This window comes from Dipodomys merriami, unplaced genomic scaffold, assembly GCF_024711535.1.
Source record: "Dipodomys merriami isolate MVZ:Mamm:240054 unplaced genomic scaffold, mDipMer1.0.p SCAF_78, whole genome shotgun sequence".
NCBI classification, from domain to species: Eukaryota; Metazoa; Chordata; class Mammalia; order Rodentia; family Heteromyidae; genus Dipodomys; species Dipodomys merriami.
Window position 1 is genome coordinate 2,187,112 of NW_027206379.1, and position 22,112 is coordinate 2,209,223.

Consider the following 22,112-nt stretch of genomic DNA (forward strand, 5'->3'; position numbering starts at 1 on the left):
ACATTCCAGGACAAGCAGTGGTGGGCGGGCGGGTGACATGGGCTGGGCGGTGACATGGGCTGGGCAGCCTGCAGTCTGGATACCTGACTCAAACACATGCGCTGTCCCCGCCTCCCTCACAAGTTCTGCACGTGGCCAAAGTGAAGTTTGGGGAGGGAGCAGGTGAGCTTGCGGGCAGGGCAGCACAGCGGTCAGACCCCTGGGGCTCTGGCAGGAGGAAGCAGCAGCACGGGGAGGAGGGGAGTGGAGGGGCGTCCAGGGCCAGTGCTGCAAAGCGCCCCACCCAGCTGGTGCTGCGCCTGGCACTGCCTACCCAGAAACAGGAGCCCTCATGGGAGTTAGGACACATGCAGGATGATAGCCGAAGTCAGGTTTTAACTCTTTATTTATCTGTATAGTACAGTCCCTGGTAGCAGAAATATATGCACAAAAGAAAAAAAAACAACAACAACACAAAGAGTTTAGAGTTTAAAAAAAAGGTAAAAACGTTCCCATTGGACATTCAATCTACAGGGATTTCACAGCTCTCGCCCACCCGTGCCCAACCCCAGGCTGCTGTTCCCACAGCGGTGCCAGGGGCAGGGGCGGGGTGAGGCCGGAAGGCTGGCCCCTCTCAGGGAAGGCCGCAGCAGTGAACACGGCAGGGTGTCCTAGGCAAGATCCTGAGAAGCCAGCTGTGGCGCGGGCAGAGGAAGGCCAGAATGTCTGGGGCCTTGGCCATAGTACCCACTCCCCAGGGAGTCCCGTGCTGCCAGAAGCTGGAGCTCAAAGCACCGCCTTAGGCGGGCAGAGCTGCCAGGGCTTCCAGGCACCACGGGCCAGCACTGCCCTGCAGCTCCCAGACTTGCAAGGCGCAGACCCCGCACGGCTGCAGCCACCGGCAGAGCCTCTTCACAGTATGTCTGCTCGCTCCTGTCCTCAGGACCGAAGCAGCTGTCAAACACATCAGCACATACTAAGGGCCGGGGCCATGTGCTCCGGCATGGGAAGTGTCAATCAGCGTCAATCCGTGGTGACACTGCTGACGTGCTGTGTGGGCCGTGTTAGGCTGGACGCCTTAGCCCAGAACATAAAACACCCCCTTCCTCTAGGTGGAAGGGTCTGAGATATTGCACTATATTTCTGCTTCCTAGTGAGATCGTAAACAAGATAGGGAAGAAATGTTACTCCACTTTAATACAGTCTTTAGTATCATACACATCTGTGCGCAGTGAGTGAGACGTCCGAGGCCCTTGTGCCCAGTGCCATGGTGCAGTACAGAGGGTCCGGCCTGGCCGCCTCCCGCAGTCCAGTGGTGAGGGGTGGAGTCCTCCCCAGTCACACCCCGAGCTTCCTCTTCTGGTCAAAGTAGGCATCGAACCTGGCTTGTGCATAGTCCTGAGACAGAAAAGAAAGGCCTCGATATTGGCCTTATTTGCAGGACTCTGGCCTGCACCCAGCCTGGGGCTGAGGTGCAGACTCTCGGCACTGTCCCCACCTTGCCCCTAAAGTGGCAGCCACTCCAGAAGGGCTCTGTGGCTCAAGCCTGCACAGTTCACCTGGACAGAGCAGCAATGACACATCCACCCAAGACAGCTGCCCTTCTAAAGCGAAAGGCGCTGGGTGCGCAAGCATAGAACCAGGTGACCACAGAGATGCACCTGCTGTGTGCACCACAGGCCACTGCTTATAAAGAGCTCTTCCTTGGGCAGGAAGAGAGGAGGCGCTGCAACCAGACAGTCCCCAGACACGGACGACAGCCTTGCATTTATTCCGGGCCCCCGTCTTCACAGAGGCACCCCAACACAGGGTTTCCCTAGGACTATGTCAAGGACAGCTCTTTCCTTCCTTCCTTCCTTTTCTCTTTCTTTCTTTCAGTCTTTCACTTAGGGCCCGGGTACTGGCCCTGAGCTTTAGTGCTCAAGATTAGAGCCACAGTCCCACTTCTGGCTTTTGGTGGTTAATTGGAGAGAGTCTCATGGTTTTTCCTGCCCAGGCTGGCTTTGAACTGTGATCCTCAGAGCTCAACTTCCCCAGTAGCTAGGATTACAGGCATGTGCCACCAGCACCTGGCTAACATTTCTTGATGTGGAAAAAAATGACAGTCTTGCTCGGTTACCATGTGCTGGTGAAAGCTAGCACGCCTAATTCAGAAAGTACCAGCTTCCAACTCAAAGCAGAGTATTGCAGGTTAGAGTGTGGAGTAGCAAAGCATGGGGGAAGGGGAAGGGGTGGATGGATGGACGGACGGGGACTCACCCTCCCTCCCCCGACATACACTGTCACTTAGTGTCCTCCTGTGAGAAGGGACCAAGCGAGGCTAGGGGCTGGCCATCCTCGTCCAGCCTCCCACTGACAGCAAGGTAACTGCAGTCTCACTGGGCAGCTCAAGGAGCCATGCTGGACTGGTGCCCCAGGCCATTGAACTTGGGGGCCACATCAACCTCCCCAAGTACCAGTCAGCTGCTGCAAGCCCTCGCATATTCTACGATAGGCCCTTTCCCCAGAGAAGAGAATGGCCCATAAACATACCATGTACCCAAACTCAATGGAGGAAATCTTGGCCTGTACAATGGACCAAAGTCCCCAGAAGAAATGGGAGGCGAGGGCAAACCTGTAATCACAAAAGCAAGAAAGGCCATGAGCTGCGCGGCGTCAGGCGCACGGAGGGCCCCGGGGACACTTGGCAAGCCACCCCTGGCAGCAACAGGTTGACTTGCAAGTATAGTACGCCCGCTGCCTGGCCCAGGCATGGTGCCACAGCGGCAGCTGCCATGGCGCTCTCTGCTCCTCGTATGGGGCGAAGCACGTACCAATGAGGAGCTGCTCCCGATGGCCCCTGGGTGAGAAGCTTCTGGAATGGAGCAGGCGAGCCATCCCACTCCAGCCCCTAAGAACCTCACTACTGCACTGAAGCACCCCCATTACAGTTTCTAAAGCATCAAGGGACAGAAGTTACCTGTTCACTTCAAGCAACATTTCCTCTTCAATAAAGGATTGTTCTTCGCTACTGAGCTTTTCAAAATCACTTTGGAATGTTGTCAAGTAACTGGAAATAAAATGGAGCTTAAAAGAGAAGTAACTGGGTTAGGATCAACGATGGCTAGAGCAGCGCTGCCACGCTCCCTGCGAAGCCCACGTGCATGGCGAATGGCCGTGGGGCCGGTCAGGTGGCCCCCCAGGGCAGCGGCTTGTATCCCACCAGGGGCTGGCTGGCAGTGACAGTCTCACTGGTCTGAGACTGTGGGGTTGCTATCACTTGGGGAGCACGTGCTCGTGGAGTCACTGATCCAGGCAGGCTCGCCTGCATGGAAACTCGTCCAAACTGGACAGCACTTCTCGCAGCTGCCGTGAGGTAGCTGCCCAGCGCATGGTAGACGTTCCCTTGGCGAGGAAGCTGGACTAGCCAAGGCCAGGGGCCTTCCACTGCTGAGATGCCAGGACTGCATTTAGAGAACGGTGAAGCTGAGCTTCCATCCAAGGAAAAAGTTGACCTAAGGCCCCAGCAGCATTATAAAATACACAATCCACACAGAAGCCCTCAGCAGCTGCGTAGGGCAGGCCACATGCTGAACTGTTCACACCATTCAGAAAGGGGGTATCTGAGAAAACCTTACACCCATAGAGAATCTCACGCTTTATAAAATATATACTAGGGGAACTTCCTTAGGTTTTTGCAGTTACAAAGCTCTGCAGCATGCAGTAAGATAGACCTGCCACTGCCCGCACGCACTCTGTCTCGTTTACAGCGGCCACTCTGACTATGTGTCTGCCACCTGGTGAGAATTAAACACCTAATACTGTGACCTTCTCCTCAGGCCAACCATGGCGTCGCACCATTGTCCAATCATCCTCATGAGCCTGGCTGCACAAATTTAAGGACATCCCCACCAGCCTTGAAACATGGCTACACAACAAGGCAGTGTTTGTGGGCCCTCAGCACGTCCCCATTTGAACAGTGAGCCCAGGACATGGACCACCTCCCCAAGATGCCTGGTCCTGGCCCTGGATCTGTGCATACGCAGCAGTCCCAACCCTCGCCTCTCTACCTGCCACGGGATGCTGTGGGAAGTACTCCTGCCCACCCAGGTCAGCAGGATGGGGAGCTGTCATATAGCAGTGGGGGTCCAGGGAGGGGATGTACGGCCCACATGCACTCAGGGGTGAGCTGGGAACACTACTCCCCGCACTGCCCAGCTGTAGCTCCATAGCTGGGAGCCTCCATAGTGCCCCTCACCACGGCCTTTGAGGGCTGTGAAGTGGAAGGGGGGATCCCAGGAGGAGAGTCCCAGGAGAACTCATCCTCCAGTGGCAGGCTGCCTGGAACTTGGGGCAGGAAGGGAAACTTCACATCCAGGGCATTTGCTCCGGCTACTAGATCATAGGCCCAACATGCTGTTACTCTGCATGAGAGATATGCAGAGGAAGGGCCGCAGTTCCCAGACAGAAGTCTGGAGAGCAGGAGGAGGCTGCCCTTGCAGCAAACACTGGAGGCCCACACGGAGACCGTGCTCTCTTCTGACTGAATGAGGCACCAACAGTGGACCCTAACGCCAAGTCTGTACCACTTTAAACAGAAATACATGTGTGGGTGCATGTTTTCATTCTGGGGGGGGGGGGAGGGGGTGGTAATCTGAGGTCTGCATGCCAGCTGTACCTCTGAGCTACATCACCAGATTTTTACCTTATTTTGACTCCAACCAAGTTGTCCCATGCTGGCCTCTGACTTACAATCTTTTTTTTCTTTTTTTTTGGCCAGTCCTGGGCCGGAACTCAGGACCTAGGCACTGTCCCTGAGATTTTGTTAGCACTTTACTACTTGAGCCACAACACCACTTCTGGATTTTTCTGTTTATGTGGTACTGAGGAATCGAACTCAGGGCTTCATGCATGGTAGGCCAGCATTCTACCACTAAGCCACTTTCCCAGCCCCCAACTTACAATCTTCCTAGCCTCAGGAGTGGCTGGGATTACAGGCATGAACCGTGATGCCCAACCAAAATAATATTTTTTAATATAAACAAAAGGTTTTGTCTAGTCATATACAACTTAAAAACAGCACTTTTAAGGCAAGGATGGGGCTCAGAGACAGAGCACTTGCCTACCATACAAAAGGTCATTAGATCCACCCCTAGCACCCAGGCCCTGAGGAGTAAATAAAAGTAAACAAGTATCGTTAAAACTGACCGTGTAATTGCATAAAATTAATTTGTGTATAAAACTAACTCATCCTACCTGTTGCCTCCTGGTAGGATACTTCTGAATGTTCGCTTTGAAAAAGGGGTATTTTTCATAGCTGTAATCATACATCCATTCACAGAAATGATTCCCAATGTCGAATCCCCTGTGAGGAAGAAGCAGGCAGGGGTGAAACACACCAGGGAGCCTCCAGGCTACCTGACTAGCCAGAAAAAGGCCAAGACTGCAATTAAACACTTGGTAAATTACCTGTAATTATAGCTGCTGTATTCAAAGTCAATGAGCATCAGCTTCTGCTTTTCAGAATTCTCTTGGCCTTCTAGCAGTAAGACATTACCTGTGGACAAGTTTGGTTACAGGACTGATGTGACAACAGAAGTTCTTGGAAGCAGAGCTGAGGCGGGTCTGGCTCTGCTGGGGAGTCCTGGGTGACTTAACTTCAGTTTCTGCAGACATCGCGGGTGCAGAGAGCACACAGATGGTCCGGGCAGAGAGGCTCCAGACCCACCTTTCACTCCCTGGTGCCCCTGGTCTCCCTAGCTGACTGTGGAGCAAAGCCTGGCCTGTCACTCTGCCGTCCAGTGCAGTACTTCCCAAATGCCTGCCAGGCTGGTGCTCTGCTGGCCTAACCACCACAGACCTGTGCTGGAGAGGGCACATCAGCTGGGAGCCATGACAGGGGCCTTGTTAGTGAGGATACCGCAAAGCTCCACTGCTTTATTTATTTAGTCATTGGTTGGCTTAAAGGAGTCACGGGCAATGCATGCACTGCAAGCAGTTGAACACGTGACACGAAGTTCAGGTATACCATTCCAAATCATCCCAAATCCCAAAGTTAGTGATTATTCTTTTAGATTTTTTTCCCCATCTAAACATTTTGTTATTTTTGCTAGAAATGGATTTTAATACTCTACGTGTTTTTCTAAACCTTGCTTTTTTTCTTAGTAAATACTACAGAATTTTCTATTAGCAGGCCAAAACCCAATCTGGTTGTTATACAGGTTGCACAAGACCGCGTCATCTGCCGTATCTACCCCAGCTGCATTCCTCACCACCCAGTGACCGCCAAGCATACACATAAACCTGATTTGCAGCAAACCGTGGCAATCTTACCTTCTTGACAATCATTGTGACAAAATACAACTGGAGATGGAGTAGATTCGAGCAATGACCTGGAAAACAAAAGGTTTACTGTTACCTGTCAAGCTTTTTAAAGTAAGATGCAAGCAGCATCGTAGAATGCTCAGATGGCCAGCCCTGCACTAATCTCCAGGATACGGTCTCTAATAGTTTTCATCCCACTTCTGAAACCGTCGTGTGGAGACAAGTGTACCATGGCTCAGCCCAGGGATTCGCATAGGTGTCTGCGCACTGCAGGCCCTGTGCAGCTGCTCTTCTGCCAGAGCTGCCCCTCAAAGGCCGCTGGACTCCTCTGAGGGCTTTGTCCTGCCCACTCCCCAAAGCTCATGTCTCTACCTGGACAATCTGAGTCCACGTCTCTCCTTGGCACTTGTCACAACTTCACTTCATGTGGATCCTTCGTTTGTTTTTCTTTCTTATTTTTGGAGGGGGTCAGTACTGGAACTTGAACTCTGCCCGGTGCTCTCCCTGAGCTTTTTTATTCAAGGCTAGTGTGCTCTATCACTTGCTCCATAGCTCCACTGCCAAGCCAAGGTATATTAACCTTTTTCTCATCTGCTTACGCTGCTCACTGCCCCTACTCATCCCTTGCCCTAGACAACAGCCTGTCCTCCAAAAGTCTGCTTTTCCATGAAAAACTTTCTCATGAAGACTTCCTGGGCTGACGGGACGTGCACACACGAATGACATGCCGGCCCTGTTGTCAGGATTCGTGGACTGCACACTTCTACCGGGAGACAGGAGCCAACACTCACCTCAGGTTCTCCAGTTCCAGAGGCAGGTTATAACTGAGGAACTTCTGCAGCTGTTTCATTCTGGACTCCCCGGTAAATGTAATTCTCAGCACTTGATTTAGGTATCTGACATGGCAGGGGCAAGAGAAAGGAGAACAGCTTAGTTCAGCAAGTGTGTTCGGTCAGGCCCCAGCCACGCACCCTAGAAGGATTGGCAAGGGGGAGAGTGTGGGAGTGGCAGGCTTGTTTCCCCTACTCCATTCCACAGCCTGTTTATAAACAAGTCTTTTCTCTATCCAGGACTGCATCATGCAAGGAAAAGATATTCACAAGATACCGGCAACGCCAAAGCCAAAGGGGCCTCTGACTACCCGCGGACAGGTGACAGATGCCTGCTTCTGTGGCTGCCAGGAACTTCCGGCAAAAGATGAATGCAGACCAGCTGGTGTGACCACTTACTTTTCCATTGTTCCAAAAAGCCATTTGGGTTCCTTATTGAATGGCATTTTCATGCCATGAAATGTAGCCATTTTCTCAGCTATTTCTGCAGAAATATCTGGCAACCTTAATTCTTCAGTGTCTAAGCGCCGACTCTGAAAGATAAAAGCGAGTAAAACTTGCCATCTGCCCCAGGAACCTGTGGCATGAGTTCCTACTGTCTCAGGAGAAACTTGTGTTTGTAGGGCATTTAAGGCTTATTCAGTATATGAAGTTCCCTTAGTGGAAGTGCCCAGAGGTCAAGCCCCAGGACCTGCACACACATACACACTCATTTCCTAAGCAACGGACACTGTCCTCACAGACAGGAACCCAGCGATTGCCATGCGCTTCTACCATGAAGACTATTTCACTGTGAATGTGTCTAAGTGTGAAAGTTTACCCTCACACCGCAATAACTGAAGGCTCCCTCCCCACTGCGTTGGTGTGCACACTTGCTCACTTACTCGCTCACACACGAGCAACCCTGCCTTCTGCAGTTCTCCCCGTGGCCTCAGCACTTGGCCTGCCATTGAGGAGGCTTCGGAGGGCTGCACCAACAAGGAGACAGTCACAGAGGACAGACCAAGCCTCTGGACATGGCACTGCCCAATTGTTCTGGCGGCCCTTCCACAGTGGGCTCAGGGAGCTTCTGGTCCCAGCTTCTCCCAGAGAGCTGAGCCCCTAGAGGCAGCAGCATGGGGTAGACGGGATTGTACCCCACCTACAGAAGCCACACAACAAGGGCTAAATCAAGTGCAGGAGCATCCCACGTGACTGTGACCCACGTGAGGCTCTTTTGTAAGTAGGAACGTACTGTGACTGAACAACAGTACAGTGTGAGACTCACGTGACCAGTGCCGTAGGCTCTGTCGATGCCTCCACTGCTGTAAGCTGTCATATGATGGGCAACACACGAGCTTGCGTACTTACACCAGCATCACCATCATGTTTCATGATGACATGGTGACAGCTACAATGCCACTGGGTGACACCGTGTTCTCCAATATGGGATCATTGTCACTGACATGACACAGTGCATGAACTATGTTTTGTTTGGGAATGAGGAAAATGTAAAGCTAACATGCCCAAAGATGAGCAAATCTAGTACACAAAGCTCCCTGGCTAGCTCAGAGGGGCCCTAAAGGAGGCTGCTGCCATGCCAGAGGCGTCACCCAGGCCTGAAAGATGCCTGAGGAGTCAGGAAGAAACCCACAAGGAACATACTGAATGAGGTGGAATCAAATAAATGCTGCTTTTTTCCTCTGCCATGCGGGAACAGGATCCAGGGCCCGAGGGTGTGCTAGCTAGGCCAAGGCTCTACCACAGAGCTACATCCCTCATGCCAAATGTCATTTCTATGGGTCAAAAATAGTTGAATATGGCAGTTTCAAATGGCTCAACTTGGTATTTTCAATGAATTTATAAATAATAAATTTTAAAAGGGCTTGGAGGCATGGCTCAAGTAGCAGAGTACTTGCTTAACAAGAGCAAGTTCCCAAGTTCAAATCCCATACTCTTTGATAGGTCAATCTTCAGTGTGTTGTAAACAACATATACAAGAGTTGAATTTAAGAAATGGAGCAGAACCATTACACAGACATGCATCCCCGGGGCCTGACCTCCACCCCTTGCTCCTCTAACATTATTGTTATTCTCAACTGGCAACTCCCTTCACCTGTTTCAAAAAGGGAGCTTTTGGTACATGTTTGCTAAAAGACAATTTGTTTTTTCCAGCTATAGAATATCACTATGTAGCCAAGGCTGGCTTCAAACTGTGATCCTTCTGCCTCAGCCTCCCCAAACTCTGGTAGTGTAGACATGTGTCACCACATCTAGCTCAAGGACAGTTCTTAAAACTTGTTTTTATTGGGCTTTGTTAATATGGTACACTATTTGCAGTCTTTGGATTGTTTTTGGGTTTTTTGCCAGTCCTGGGGACTTGAACTCAGCACTCTATCACTTGAGCCACAGTGCCACTTCCGTTTTTCTGTTTACATGGGACTCAGGAATCGAACCCAGGGCTTCATGCATGCTAGGCAAGCACTCTACCACTAGGCCACATTCTCAGCCCTGGTTTATTTTAAACCACAGCATTTCAGGGTGGGGGTGGGGAGGCATCTACCTTCTGCCTGTGGCTCGTGTCTCACTCACCGTGGTATTCAGATCTTACCGGGATGAACTGCTCCAGCCGGCCCTGGGGGAAGATGCCATAGAGTTTGGGTCCAAGTGACCTCTCTGCGAGAATGGCAAACATAACACTCTCCAGAACCATCGCCTCAGTCCCCTACAACAGACAGCAACAAAACAGAGTTCACTGAGTGTGTGCCATGTGCCAGCATCAAGAAGCACGCCTCTGGGAGCGGCTTCCCCAGGTCCCGGTCCATCATGAACATGAACCATGGCTCTCAGGTCACAGAATGAGCTGGGCAGGATCTAGGCTTGCAGGAATTACAGCAAACGACTGGGCTATATTCCAGAGTCACTGGCTTTTTGGTCCAAAGCATACACTGGCCTGCAGCATTCTGGGTTTTCCAGTTTGAACTTTCATCCTAGCCTTTCGTTCTACTCTAATGCTAAAAGATCTATGAAGTTCCTGTGTTCTATCTTCATCCAAATAACTAATATGAAATTTATCATCTTTTTTTTTTTTGGGGTCTGTCATGGGGCCTGAACTCAGGGCCTGGGCGCTGTCCCTCAGCCCTTCAGTTCAAGGCTAGTGCTCTACCACTTGAGCCACAGCACCACTTCCGGCTTTTTTTTTTCTTATGTGGTGCTGAGGAATTGAACCCAGGGCCTCATGCATGCAAGGCAAGCACTCTACCACTGAGCCACCTTCCCAGCCCTCTATCATCATTTTGCCTTCAAAAATCTATCTAACCCCAAGATAGGGATTCAAGAGGTTTGTTGTCACTGTTATTTTTAATGTACTCTGTGATTTGTTTCTTTTGTGTGTTCTTCTCCCATGGTATAACCCCTGTTGTCACTGTATTTGATTCCGGTGCCCCACATCTTCTATATACATTTTTCTAATGTTGGGAGGGGAAGGGAAATTAACAAAATACTGAAATAAGAATACAGGCTGACTCATTGTAACAATGAGACATACAAGACACTATGTTGAAAATGAACTTTACAACTTGTGGGGGGGAGGAATTGGGGAGAAGGGATAGTAAGGGGAAACAAAGGAGGGGGTAACAATGCTTGACAGGAAATGTACTCATTACCTTACTCATGTAACTGTAACCCCTCTGTAAGTTATCTTTACAAAAATATATATTTTTTTGGGGGGGGGGGGAGGGTCCGGTCATGGGGCCTGAACTCTGGACCTGGGCACTGTCCCTCAGCTCTTCAGCTCAAGGCTAGCACTCTACCACTTGAGCCACAGCACCACTTCTGACTTTTTTCTTTTTGCTTATGTGGTGCTGAGGAATCGAACCCAGGGCCTCATGCATGCAAGGCAAGCGCTCTACCACTGAGCCACCTTCCCAGCCCCAATAAAAAATATTTTTAAAAAACTATCTTTCTGTTTCAGCTCAATTTCACCTGTTTCATCCTTTTCCTTACACAGCAAAATATGGCTAAGAGTTTCCATCCATTAGGGTGAAAGGGTGAGAAGGAAGTCCTCTAGTTTTGTTTTTGTTTTTTTAAGAGCTAAAATGCCCCTTTGTACATCACCTTTGTAATTACAATTTTTTTTTTTTTAAAGAAAACTAAAATGGAGATTCCCAGTTGATGCGTTTAAGGAAAGGCCCACAGCAGGTGTGTTGCGAAAAAGTGTTTGATAATCATTCTAATTCATCCCTTAGCAAGAAATGCATTGTGCAGGAACATGAACCCAGAGGACGGGGTGGAAGTTCTGCATTCCACAACTAACTGAAGCCCAGGGACATGCTCACTGGTGCCGTGGGTATGCTAGTACTGGTGAGAGGAGGAAAAGGCTGTCATACCACATTCAAGCACATTTTGTGGGGACAGATGGATTTATTGGTCCCCCACAACTATGGTCTGTCTCCTCTTGTGATCCCAAATTTACGTGTTTCTGACATGTACCTTCTGCAGCAAGGTGGGACATCAAGCAGGTTTTATTTCTTAGGCTTTAAAGAACACTACCACCTAGTGTCTGTGTGGATGAGGAAATGCTTTCCATAGCTCACTGGCCTCTCCCAGTGCTCTTGCCCACGAGTGACCGCTCTGTGGGATGGCTGATCTCAAGCCCGTAGGATAGACAGCAAAGCATCCTGTGCGTCCATCCATGCTCCTGCTTCTCATGGGTGGCACTGCCTTCTACACTGTATGAAATGCAGAAGTGAGCAGAGGCTAGGCAAGGCCAGACAAGACAGGACTGGCCTCAACAGGTTTTCTCAGCGCTCTGCCATCTGTCTCATTTCACCTAAAGTTCTACGCCATCTTCCAATTATTTCCAAAGAACAGAATTAGGCTTCTGTTTGTATAGACCCAGAATTTGGTTAGAATTAAGATGTGCTTTCCAGCTTTCCACACCGTAATGAGGGGACCAGGGCTGGCATTGTATATGACGCAATACTATCCCATCTGCTCTGTCCCTTAAGGGTTGAAATGCCACGTTTAGCCACAGGTGTAAGCTCTGTTTTATTGCTTTGGAAGCTGAGCACTGTATGTGTACTGTCTATTTAGGAAAGCTGCCTTCATTTATGTGTGCAGCACTGGGCCTGGGGAGCAGATTCCACACTATCCAGACCCCTCCACAGAGCTATCAACTATGTCCTGAAATGGAACCAATAAGAGGTACAGAGACCAGAGAACTTCAGTGACCATGGCCATTGTAAACCTTTGTCCTACAACACTGTGCTCAGCATTTACCCGTGGCAGGATCAGGAGAGGGGTGGTATGAAGAGGGACGGGGCAGACCTTGGAAAGGGAGCAAGTGAAGGTCACCAAGGGAGAAGCAAGAATCATGGGTGATCATCAACTCATCACCCTGCTGAGTCTCCCTGCTGCTACAGAAAGCAGGGCTCGGGGGCTCAGGCCACACCTCTACTCCAAGCCCCAGGCAGCCGCACACTGCTCCCAAATATCTATTCCTGCTGACCTCGGAAATTAAAACTCATTTATACATTTACCCCCAAAACACCTGCTCAAGGTCTGCTGCATACCCGGAAACAATGAACAAGTGTGTCAGACTGCAGCTGCAGAAAGCGTCCATTCCAGAGGAGACAGAAATGAGAAAACACAAACACAAGTGCAGATGAGGTACAGTCATGAGGGACAGAAGGCTAGTTCCAAGAGGACACAAGGGGTGCTAGGAGAGGCGTGAAGGAGCCGCCCTGGAGAGCACCTGGGCTGAGGAATCCATCTTCAAAGCTCAACGGCACAAGAGTGCTGAAAAGCTATGCGCTCAGCGTGCGACTGCTCCCACCTGCTCCTCCAGCTACTCAGAAGGTTAAGATCTGAGAATCATAGTTCAAAGCCAGCTGGCACAGGAAAGTTCATGAAATTCTTAACTCCAGCTAATCACCAATAAGCTGGATGTGGAGCTCAAGTTATAGAGTGCTTTGAGCACAAAAGCTCAGAGACAGTACCCAGCTCCCCCAGTTCAAGTCCCAGGACTAGCTCCAAAACAACACAGTAACAAAAAACTAGCTAACTTCATGGGTAAACTCACCTGGAGACAGGAGAAAACCAGACCAGACCTGAGAATTCCCAATATTGACAGCAATAGCTTGCAAACAGACTGTCAGCACAGTAAGCAACAGGCTAAAAAAAATAAGGAATTGAGTGCTGGCCTTCATAAGGAAGGAGTGAGATTCTATCAGATGAAGGTCCAACAGAAGGACAGGAAAGTGCCACTGGCCCTGGCAACAGAAAGCTGTTACTGATAAAAACATGAAGTTTCAGGGACCAGCTGGGAAGGGGTAAACAGTGAATAGAAGAGGCAGAAGGATCTATCTGGGGTACATAGAAGCAAGGGTTCAAGTAAGACTGAACTTACATACATGGCTTCACTTGGTAAGTGCCCAGGCCTGGAGTTCAACCTTAATACCAGTGCGCGCGCGCGCGCGCACACACACACACACACACACACACACACACACACACACACACACACACACACACACACACACACACACACACACACACACACACACACACACACACACACACACACACACACACACACACACACACACACACACAGCATTTTTGTGGTATGCTAACCCAGGCTTGGAGTTCAACTTTAATACCAGTGCGTGCGCGCGCGCGCGCACACACACACACACACAGACACACACACACACACACACATTTTTGTGGTATGCTAACCCAAAATACTTAAGCTCATCCTAATCATGAGGAAACAATGGACAAAGCAATGTGCAGAAACTGCTGGCATGCTGCCCAAGTATCCAGACAGTAAAAAACTAAAAGGAAGCAGCTAACCCCAGCCAGACCAAAATGTCCTACCACTCAAATGTGGTCTGCAGTTCAGTTGTTATGAATGCAGTAATGGCGGTGTGCAAGCTGTGTGGAGAACAGCAGGAGGGGGTGGGTGGAGTGCAGGGGAGCTCTACTGCTACTGCAAATGTGAAAACTACAAGTTAAAAATAAATTCATAGAAAGGACTGAACCCAAGCAATATAAAAAATGTAATTCTATATGGTAGGAATAAATTTATTACATTACTCTGTGCTTTCCCAAGCTTTCAAAAATTATTTTGTTGTTGTTGTTGTTGGTCATGGGGCTTGAACTCTGGGCTTGAGCACTGTCCCTCAGCTCTTTAGCTCAAGGCAAGCGTTCTACCACTTCAGCTACAGCACCACTTCTGGTTTTCTGGTAGTTTTTTATTGGAGATAAGAGTCTCACAGACTTTGCTGCCTGGGCTGGCTTTGACCATGATCCTCAGATCTCAGCCTCCTGAGTAGCTAGGATTAAAGGCCTGAGCCACCAGCGCCCGGCCAAAAATTAATTTTTTGTGTGCTGGTGCTAGGGCTTGAGCTCAGGGCCTGGATACTGTCCCTGAGCTTTCTTGCTCAAGGGTAGTGCTTTACAACCTGATCCACAGCTCCACAAGAATGCATCAGATATTCCTGTCCAGGCTGGCTTTCAACTGTGATCCTCAGATCTCAGCCTCCTGAGTAGCTAGGATTACAATTTTTTTTTTTTTCCCCCTGAGAAAAAGGGACTGGGGAGCTGCAGGTATAGCTCAGTGGCAGAGTATTGTGTAGTGTTCACAAGGCTCCTGGGTTCCATCTCCAGCACCAAAAATTACACTGAAATAAAGTTGCTTAGAGGTGAGGGAAGAGCAAAGGAGACTGGGAAGTTTTAAAGCAGATTCAGCAGATTCTGACTCAAGAACTCTTGTCAGCACTAGAGGTATGGCTGCTCAGTGATGGAGCACTGATGAAACCTTAGATCACCCGCCTCAAAAATACTATCAGTAAAAAGAAAAGAAAATTGCTGGGTACCAGAGGCTCATGTCTATAATCTTACTTACTCAGGAAGCTGAGATCTGAGGTCTGTGGTTCAACACCAGCTCAGGCAGACAAATCCTAGAGACTCTGATCTCCAATTAACCAAGCCGGAAGTGGAGCTGTGGCTCAGGTGGCAAAGCACCAGCCTTGAACAAAAAAGCTAAGCAAGAACACCAAGTCCTGAGTTCAAGCCCTAGTACTGCACAATAGGTAGACAGGTAGACAGGTAGACAGGCAGGCAAATAAATATTTTTTTTAAGAAAAAAAATGTTATTAAGAAGAGGAGCAGAGCTGGGGTGGGGCTGGGAAGGGCAGGAGTTGGGAGTACCCTGTCACTACAGAACAGGGTCAGTGACAACAAGCTGACAAGTCAGGCTCCTCCCTCAGAGGAGCTGGCGTGTGAACACAGGAAGAAGGTCCCTCAACAGAGTCAGTGGAATGATGACACAGACACAGAGGACTTTGAGGTGAAAAGATGATGGTGAGAGAGAAGCAGCCATCAAAGAATAAGGTTCACTGCCTGCTTGTGGTGCAGGCAGGGAGGCCAGAGGAGAAAACAAGGCCTGCCAGGCAGGGTGGGTGAATGCCTAGGGGCTAACCCAACCCAAGCTAACAGACCCCTCCTGGGTTTGTGTGGTTCTTCTCCAACAACCAGTCCCAGCCACTTGGTGCGGCATGGAGGGGCGGGGATTACACAGGAGGCAAGTGGAAGCAGCAGCGAAGAGCGTGTGGGAGGAAAGGCTCCGGAGGTGGCAGGAAAGAGGGCTGATGGAGGGCAAGGAGGTGGCAGTGTCGACCGCAGGTCTCAGAGCTGCTAAGCGGGCTGCGAGGTCAGTAGCAGGGTGCACTGTTTGAAACAGAGGCAGAGAGGGTCAGAGTTTTTGAGATAAAGTCAAGAACACCCATAGGAGAGGAAGGCAGGGGAAATGGAGGAGGAAATAGGGGCTAGGTGACAATGGCAGGAGTTAAGCTGAGCTGTGCACTGGGTTTTCGCAGTGAGGGCTAGTGCCAGCACACCAGAGATGACGGCTGCTGGGAGGGGGCAGCGCAGCACATGGGGAAGATGAGGAGGAGGACCTGCCCATGGCCTGAGGTACGTCTAAAAAGTACTGTGAGGAAAGGTGCTATGAGAGAGAGGTGGAGCGATGTCCAGAAGAGACAGTCTTCAGTCCAAGATGGATGGTCAAAAGGGCTCACAGGAAGCCAGAACCAGCTTTTACTCTCATTCTCAATTGCCTGTGGCAGCCAAGGGATCACAGACAAAAATCTGACTCCCTGTGGGTTTTACTAAAGAGGATGTGGAGGCATGCTGGGACTGCTGGATCTGAGGACCCCCAGGGCAGGCAGCACAGGTGCACCTGAGATAGCCGCCGGCACAGTGCTGATGTGTGCCACCCTGCTGCAGGGAGAAGAGGTTTAGTCTCAGGCAGGCAGATGCACAGCCCTGCCCCGTGAGGACCCATGTATGTGCATGCCCCTTACCTATAGACCTGTACAAGAGAAAATGACTGAAAGGCCCCATTCTCCAATGTGGACCCCGCCCCACAGTCCTGTCTCACACTCCATTTTATAGTCTTCAAGCCTCCGGCACATGTGCATCTCTGATCATGGCATCATTTTACTCAGTCTTCAAGTCCACCCTGGCCACAGGATCCGCACTGCTGCTATTCCAGGAAGAGGGTGCCATTATACAACCAGGAAGCTTGCTTCCTGATGAGAAGCATGGGGGCAGCCAAAGATGCATTGAACTAGCAGAAGTCAGGCGCCTTTATGTCAAGAGTACTAGAACTGGCCAGGTGCCAGTGGCTCTCACCTGTCATCCTAGCTACTCAGGAGGCTGAGATTTGAGGATCACAGTTCAAAACACCAAGGCAAAAAAAAATCTGTGAGAATTTTATCTCTAACTAATCACCAAAAAAAGTTAGAAGTGGAGCTGTGGCTCAAATGGTAGAGTACCAGCCTTGAGCAAAAAGTTCAGGGACAGTACCCAGGCCGAGATACACACACACACACACACACACACACACACACACACACACACACACACACACACACACACACACACACACACACACACACACACACACACACACACACACACACGCACACACACGCACACACACAATATTCCTAGAAATGTTACTGCCCTCATCTCTCAGCACCCCAAACACTTTTGGAAATGCTCCCATAAAGACAACTACTTCACTTCCTACACCAGCAGGAGAGTCAGCGACCCCAGGCTCACGCGCGCCTCAGGGAAGTGTGCTTCCGAGGCAGAAAAGAGGTCTGCCAGGCCACGTCACAGAGAGGCTGGCCACCAGCAGATTTCACCTCATGCAGATGCAGAATGATCTGGATTACTTACTTGAAATTCATTTTCTTTCTGAGCTTGTTCGGATCCCTCTTTATTACAGGACCTCTATGAAGGAGAAAAAGCAAACACTTCCGGTGAGATGGAGAACACTGAGCAGACACTAACTTTGCAACCACCAGAACAGTCAGGGTTCACAAAACCTCACAGAGATCTTTAACAAGGGCCTCTCGGCCCCCCGTGACTGGCGTGGCGTACAGGCAGCAGCAGCCTCCAGCACGGGTGCCAACGCCTTAGAAGTGAGAAAAGGGGTGTGCCGCTGAGAGCAAACAGCTGTGCATCTCACAGCCGCCCCGGGTACCATGTACCTTGCACAATCTCACTGTTAGAGGAAAGTCACTACAGTGCTCGCTTCCCTTCGGGCCTTCTAAAGACAAGCGCAGGCCGAGGCTCTCCTCGATTTAGCTACGCGGCTCTCTCAAGTCAACCTGCAAGGACAGGAGTGTGAACACGCCTATGGACAGCCAGGGTTGGCACAGACACGGACATGCAGGCAGGAAAGCTGGCCCAGGATCTCACACTGGCCTCTCCCACACTGGCCCTTCTACTGCGGCCAGTCATGGCGCCATCTTAACTGTGTGAATTTTAACAGTCTTTCAAAGTTATCTCACATGTTAATACATTAAGGGTTACTTTGATATCACTTTTCTCAATGAAATTGCCAATGACTGTAACCAGGACTTCAACAACACAATCAGATCACCAACCACATAAGCAATGCCCAGGCCACATTCTTTCTGCAAGGCCCAGGTTATGCATTTCCAAGCCACCCCCCACCCAGTGCTCAAAACCCTTCATACTACCCTTAATAAGGGGAAGGGTCATGTCAAAATCTTATACTCAACTATTATCTCCAAAAAGATTTTACTTGTTACAATTAAACAAAGCCTGCTTGAGCCAGACCCAAGAGGAATCCCTTAAAGGAAATCTTAAAAAGAATAGTAAGATAACAGATTCTTGACCATCCCATGGAAAAACATACCTTTCCATTCCACAGCTTTATCAAAAATACCTGTACCAAGGGTGGAAAGTGTGGACAGGGGAAAAAAAATGCCACGTTAAGCAACACCAGCTACTCTGCAGCATTCTAAAACCCCTGAGACTTATGCAACCACTCACCCACCACTCACCACACTGCACCGCACCACACAACATTCCATACAGCTCAGGGCACGTCTGTAAACTGTTTACCTTCCTCTACATGGAAGTAAACAAAGTAAGCATCCATGTTCATAAAGCTAGCTGAAAAAGGCTGCTACTGCTGGCACTCATGGATACATAGTCTATCATATCTAACATAGTAAAACACATTTGGAACAGAGTACAGAAAGTACAAATGGGATAGATGACGTTTTCATCTGTGTAATCTGCAGACACTAACTGATGAACAGATGTGATAGGTGAAATCCCGTTACAGTGTAAGCGATAAAAATTGCTATTACAAAACCCCAGTGGGCCTCGGCTGGTGACATCGGATGGTCGTGACATCGGATGCTGAAGTGCCAAGCTATCATGGAAGCTTGAGCCTCCTGCCTGCTCTCCCTTCTACCCTACCCCACACTGGCCCAGCTCAGCAGCCTCAGACTTCTATCCACTGAGACTCCGGTACTAAGTCCTCAGGCACTGAGCAAATGAGGTGCTTGCTCCCCTCTGGATGGCACCAACAAACAGGCACTGCAGTGCTAGGAACCCAAGGAGCCACCTGTGCAGTGAAGCTGGTGGCCCTACGGCAGGGAAACTAGAGTGAGTGAGGACACGGAAAGGGGCCAAAGCAGTCCATGTCCTGTACCAGCAAAGCAAGGGTTTGGGGAAAGACAGAGTTCATTTCCTTTTGCTTCGAGAGCTTAGAAATTCCCAGTTGGCTTTATAATGTCAGCTCTTCAGTTATTACTTAATACCTATTCCAAGAACAGTTGACCAATGAATGCTACCAGGCGACACAATGCCATTTTCACTTGCCACCCTGAGCAGTTTTTTGTTCTTGGTAAACCCACAAATAAGTATATAAATATGCCAATTCATTTATTAATAAAAGGCCTTGAGGTTTTTTTCTCCCCAAGGGAAGTTAAAGATAAGAAAAGTTTTATAAGCTGATACATATGAACACTTTATAGTAAAACCATTAAGACCAGGAACAGTAAGTTTAATGACATTTGTTGTACCGGGATTTGACCTGCACACAATTCTAAATGACTATGGTTACTCCTATACTGTTATTGCTCTAACTGTATCTTCTTAGCAAGATACAGTTAATGGTTACTTAGCTAACAGAAGTCCCTTTCCCTGTCAAATGGTGCTCTCAAAAATAAGTCATTTTACCCAAAGTTACAAAGTAGCTTAGTTCCAAGGCCCCACACTCACACTTGGGCTTGCTCGCTCACAGCCAGTGCTCTACCTGTTGAGCCATGCCTGCAGTCTGGCTTGATGCTGGCCAATTGGAGAAGTCTCTTGGGCTGGCTTGGAACCTCGATCCTCCAGGTCTCAGCCTCCTGAATAGCTAGAATTGCAGGTGTCAGCCACCAGCACTGAGCTCAAGGCCACTCCTTTTTGGCACCAGAAGTGGCCATAAATAAATTCAATTAATAATTTCCATGCCCACACCATCCCACCCCCACTGAACCCTAAGAGCACCATGGTAAAGGCAAGATGGACTTCTGTGGTATGCAGCCCTGTGTTCTGTTTCCTCAGTACAAAATGTCCTACAAGCAAGACCAAGGCCCAAAAATGTCACAGCAGATTCGACAGAAATGAACCGTGAGAGGAAGCCTCCTCCTGATGTCACACACACACACACACACACACACACACACACACACACACACACACACACACACACACACACACACACACACACACACACACACACACACACACACAGAGTTGCTTTCTGGCCAGGAAGATAGGAAGTAAAGTTTTTTCCGCCAGTGGCAAGTATTAAAACACTGTATCAATATTTTATACAACTTTATACTTCCTCTAACTTGCAGGTTAATTAAAAAATAATCTTTTGCAAGTTATAAAACTTATTTTTTACATTAAAAGTTTGAGGAATGGCTTCTGTTTTGGTCGGTCATGAGGCTTGAACTCCAGGCCTGGGTGCTGTCCCTGAGCTCTTCAGCTCAAGGCTAGTGCTCTACTGCGTGAGCCATAGCACCACTGTTTGAGCCATAGCACCACTTCCAGTTTTCTGGTGGTTTATTGGAGATAAGAGTCTCACGGACTTTCCTGCCCGGGCTGGCCCTGAACCGCCATCCTCAGATCTCAGCCTCATGAGTAGCTAAGTTTACAGGTGTGAGCCACCAGCGCCCAGCCATTGGCTATTTTATTTAAATAACGTGTGTGCACATGTGTGTGCAGGTGTGAGATGCTAGGATCGAAGCTCAAGCATGATGGCAGTCATTTAAATAATATATTGTATGTAAATGCACACTGAAATATTTATGGAAGAAATACTTCCACATGTAGAATTTGTTTCAAAATAGCTGAGGAAGCAGAAGAAAAAAGACAGGGAAGATAGCCACCAAGGAGACAGACAGTAGGCACTTGGGCACGTCACCTTTCTACCCACCTGAAATTCCTCATACAGGAATAGTGTAATTTCAGTGCCTAGAGAAATCAGAATGCCCCAAATACACAAAAGACACCTAACTAAACATGTTTTTAAAGACTCACTGAGTTACACACCTTAAGAGGTGAATTCTATGTAATGACCCACACTCTTGTCGCTGCTTCTTCTCACTTTTTATTTTTCTCATTTTGCACTTGGTTTTTCAAAAGAATCTAGAAGTCAGATTTATTAGTGATAAGGAGATACATGTGAAAGTCACAGCAAAAGGGAAGTTACAGGTTTGTTTTTTTTAAGTTGTAGAAGATTTATTTTTAAGATGAATTGTTTTATTCTGTTTTTGGTGGTAATGGGGTTTGAACTCAAGGCCTTGCACTCACAAGCCTTTTTAAAATTATTTTTTTATTTTTTTGGATAGGATCTCACATTTTTTGCTCTGTCCTCCTACCTGTGCCTCCCACATACTTGAGATTTTAGATGTAAACCATCATGCCTGGCTTATTTGTTGAAATGGGGTACTGATAACTTTTATCCAAGCTAGCTTTGAACTGAGATCTTCTGATCTCCACCTCCCAAGTAGCTAGGATTATAGGCTTGAGCTATAATGTAAGGCTGTTTCTTTAAGCTTATTTAAGCTATCCAACAGAATAACCTGTCTTAATAAAGGGTTTTAATTTCATTAGTTCTTACTAATATTCCTCTAGTAATAAGGAAGGGTTTATGCCTAAACCACTGTACTGAAAGTGAGTGTCTCTTTCCTCTGGGTCTGTGCATTGGTGGGGTTTGGATCTAGTAAGTTCAGCTGTCTGAACCAAAATGTCTTTAAAACCCATTATGGCCTGAGCTCCTCCTGGGATCTGCTGGTAACTCAGTCCCAAAAAGTATGAGTTAAGAATGTTAATTAAGAAACCAAGTAATCATTATATACAATGTTATAATAATAAGACAAATGCTATGTCCCCAATCACAGCAGCTGCAGAACCGAGGTTAACCCAACTGTGTAGGTCTCCAACACTCCTTCCTCATCAAACCGGAGCACATAGCTCACTCAACTACTGTCTCTTTTCAATGCTCCATGTGAAACAAAGAACAACTGTGGCTTTCTAAAATGCTCTGGAATCCACATAATTAAGAAGCAACCCATCTACTAGCTAGACTCAAGTCTTAGGACATCTACAATGGTCTGGGAAAAGAAC

The 22,112-nt window shown here is 48.7% G+C and overlaps 1 protein-coding gene across 3 annotated transcripts in view; it reads right to left on the minus strand.

Moving 5' to 3' along the window:
• Positions 1-367: 367 nt before the first annotated feature.
• Positions 368-22,112, minus strand: part of Chka (choline kinase alpha) — a 47,165-nt gene continuing 25,420 nt past the window's right edge. Inside the window, exons 3-12 of one of the 3 annotated variants that reach the window (XM_070009484.1) lie at positions 17,346-17,399; positions 9,703-9,816; positions 7,512-7,645; positions 7,074-7,178; positions 6,292-6,350; positions 5,428-5,515; positions 5,215-5,323; positions 2,939-3,045; positions 2,512-2,593; positions 368-1,377 (exon numbers count right to left, since the gene is read on the minus strand). In XM_070009484.1, the coding sequence (XP_069865585.1) occupies positions 1,318-1,377; positions 2,512-2,593; positions 2,939-3,045; positions 5,215-5,323; positions 5,428-5,515; positions 6,292-6,350; positions 7,074-7,178; positions 7,512-7,645; positions 9,703-9,816; positions 17,346-17,399 (912 nt within the window). In that variant the 3' untranslated portion in view covers positions 368-1,317. Of the gene's footprint in view, positions 1,378-2,511; positions 2,594-2,938; positions 3,046-5,214; positions 5,324-5,427; positions 5,516-6,291; positions 6,351-7,073; positions 7,179-7,511; positions 7,646-9,702; positions 9,817-17,345; positions 17,400-22,112 lie in introns of those variants that run through there. The other 2 variants (XM_070009485.1, XR_011369191.1) reach the window with 2 other exon arrangements.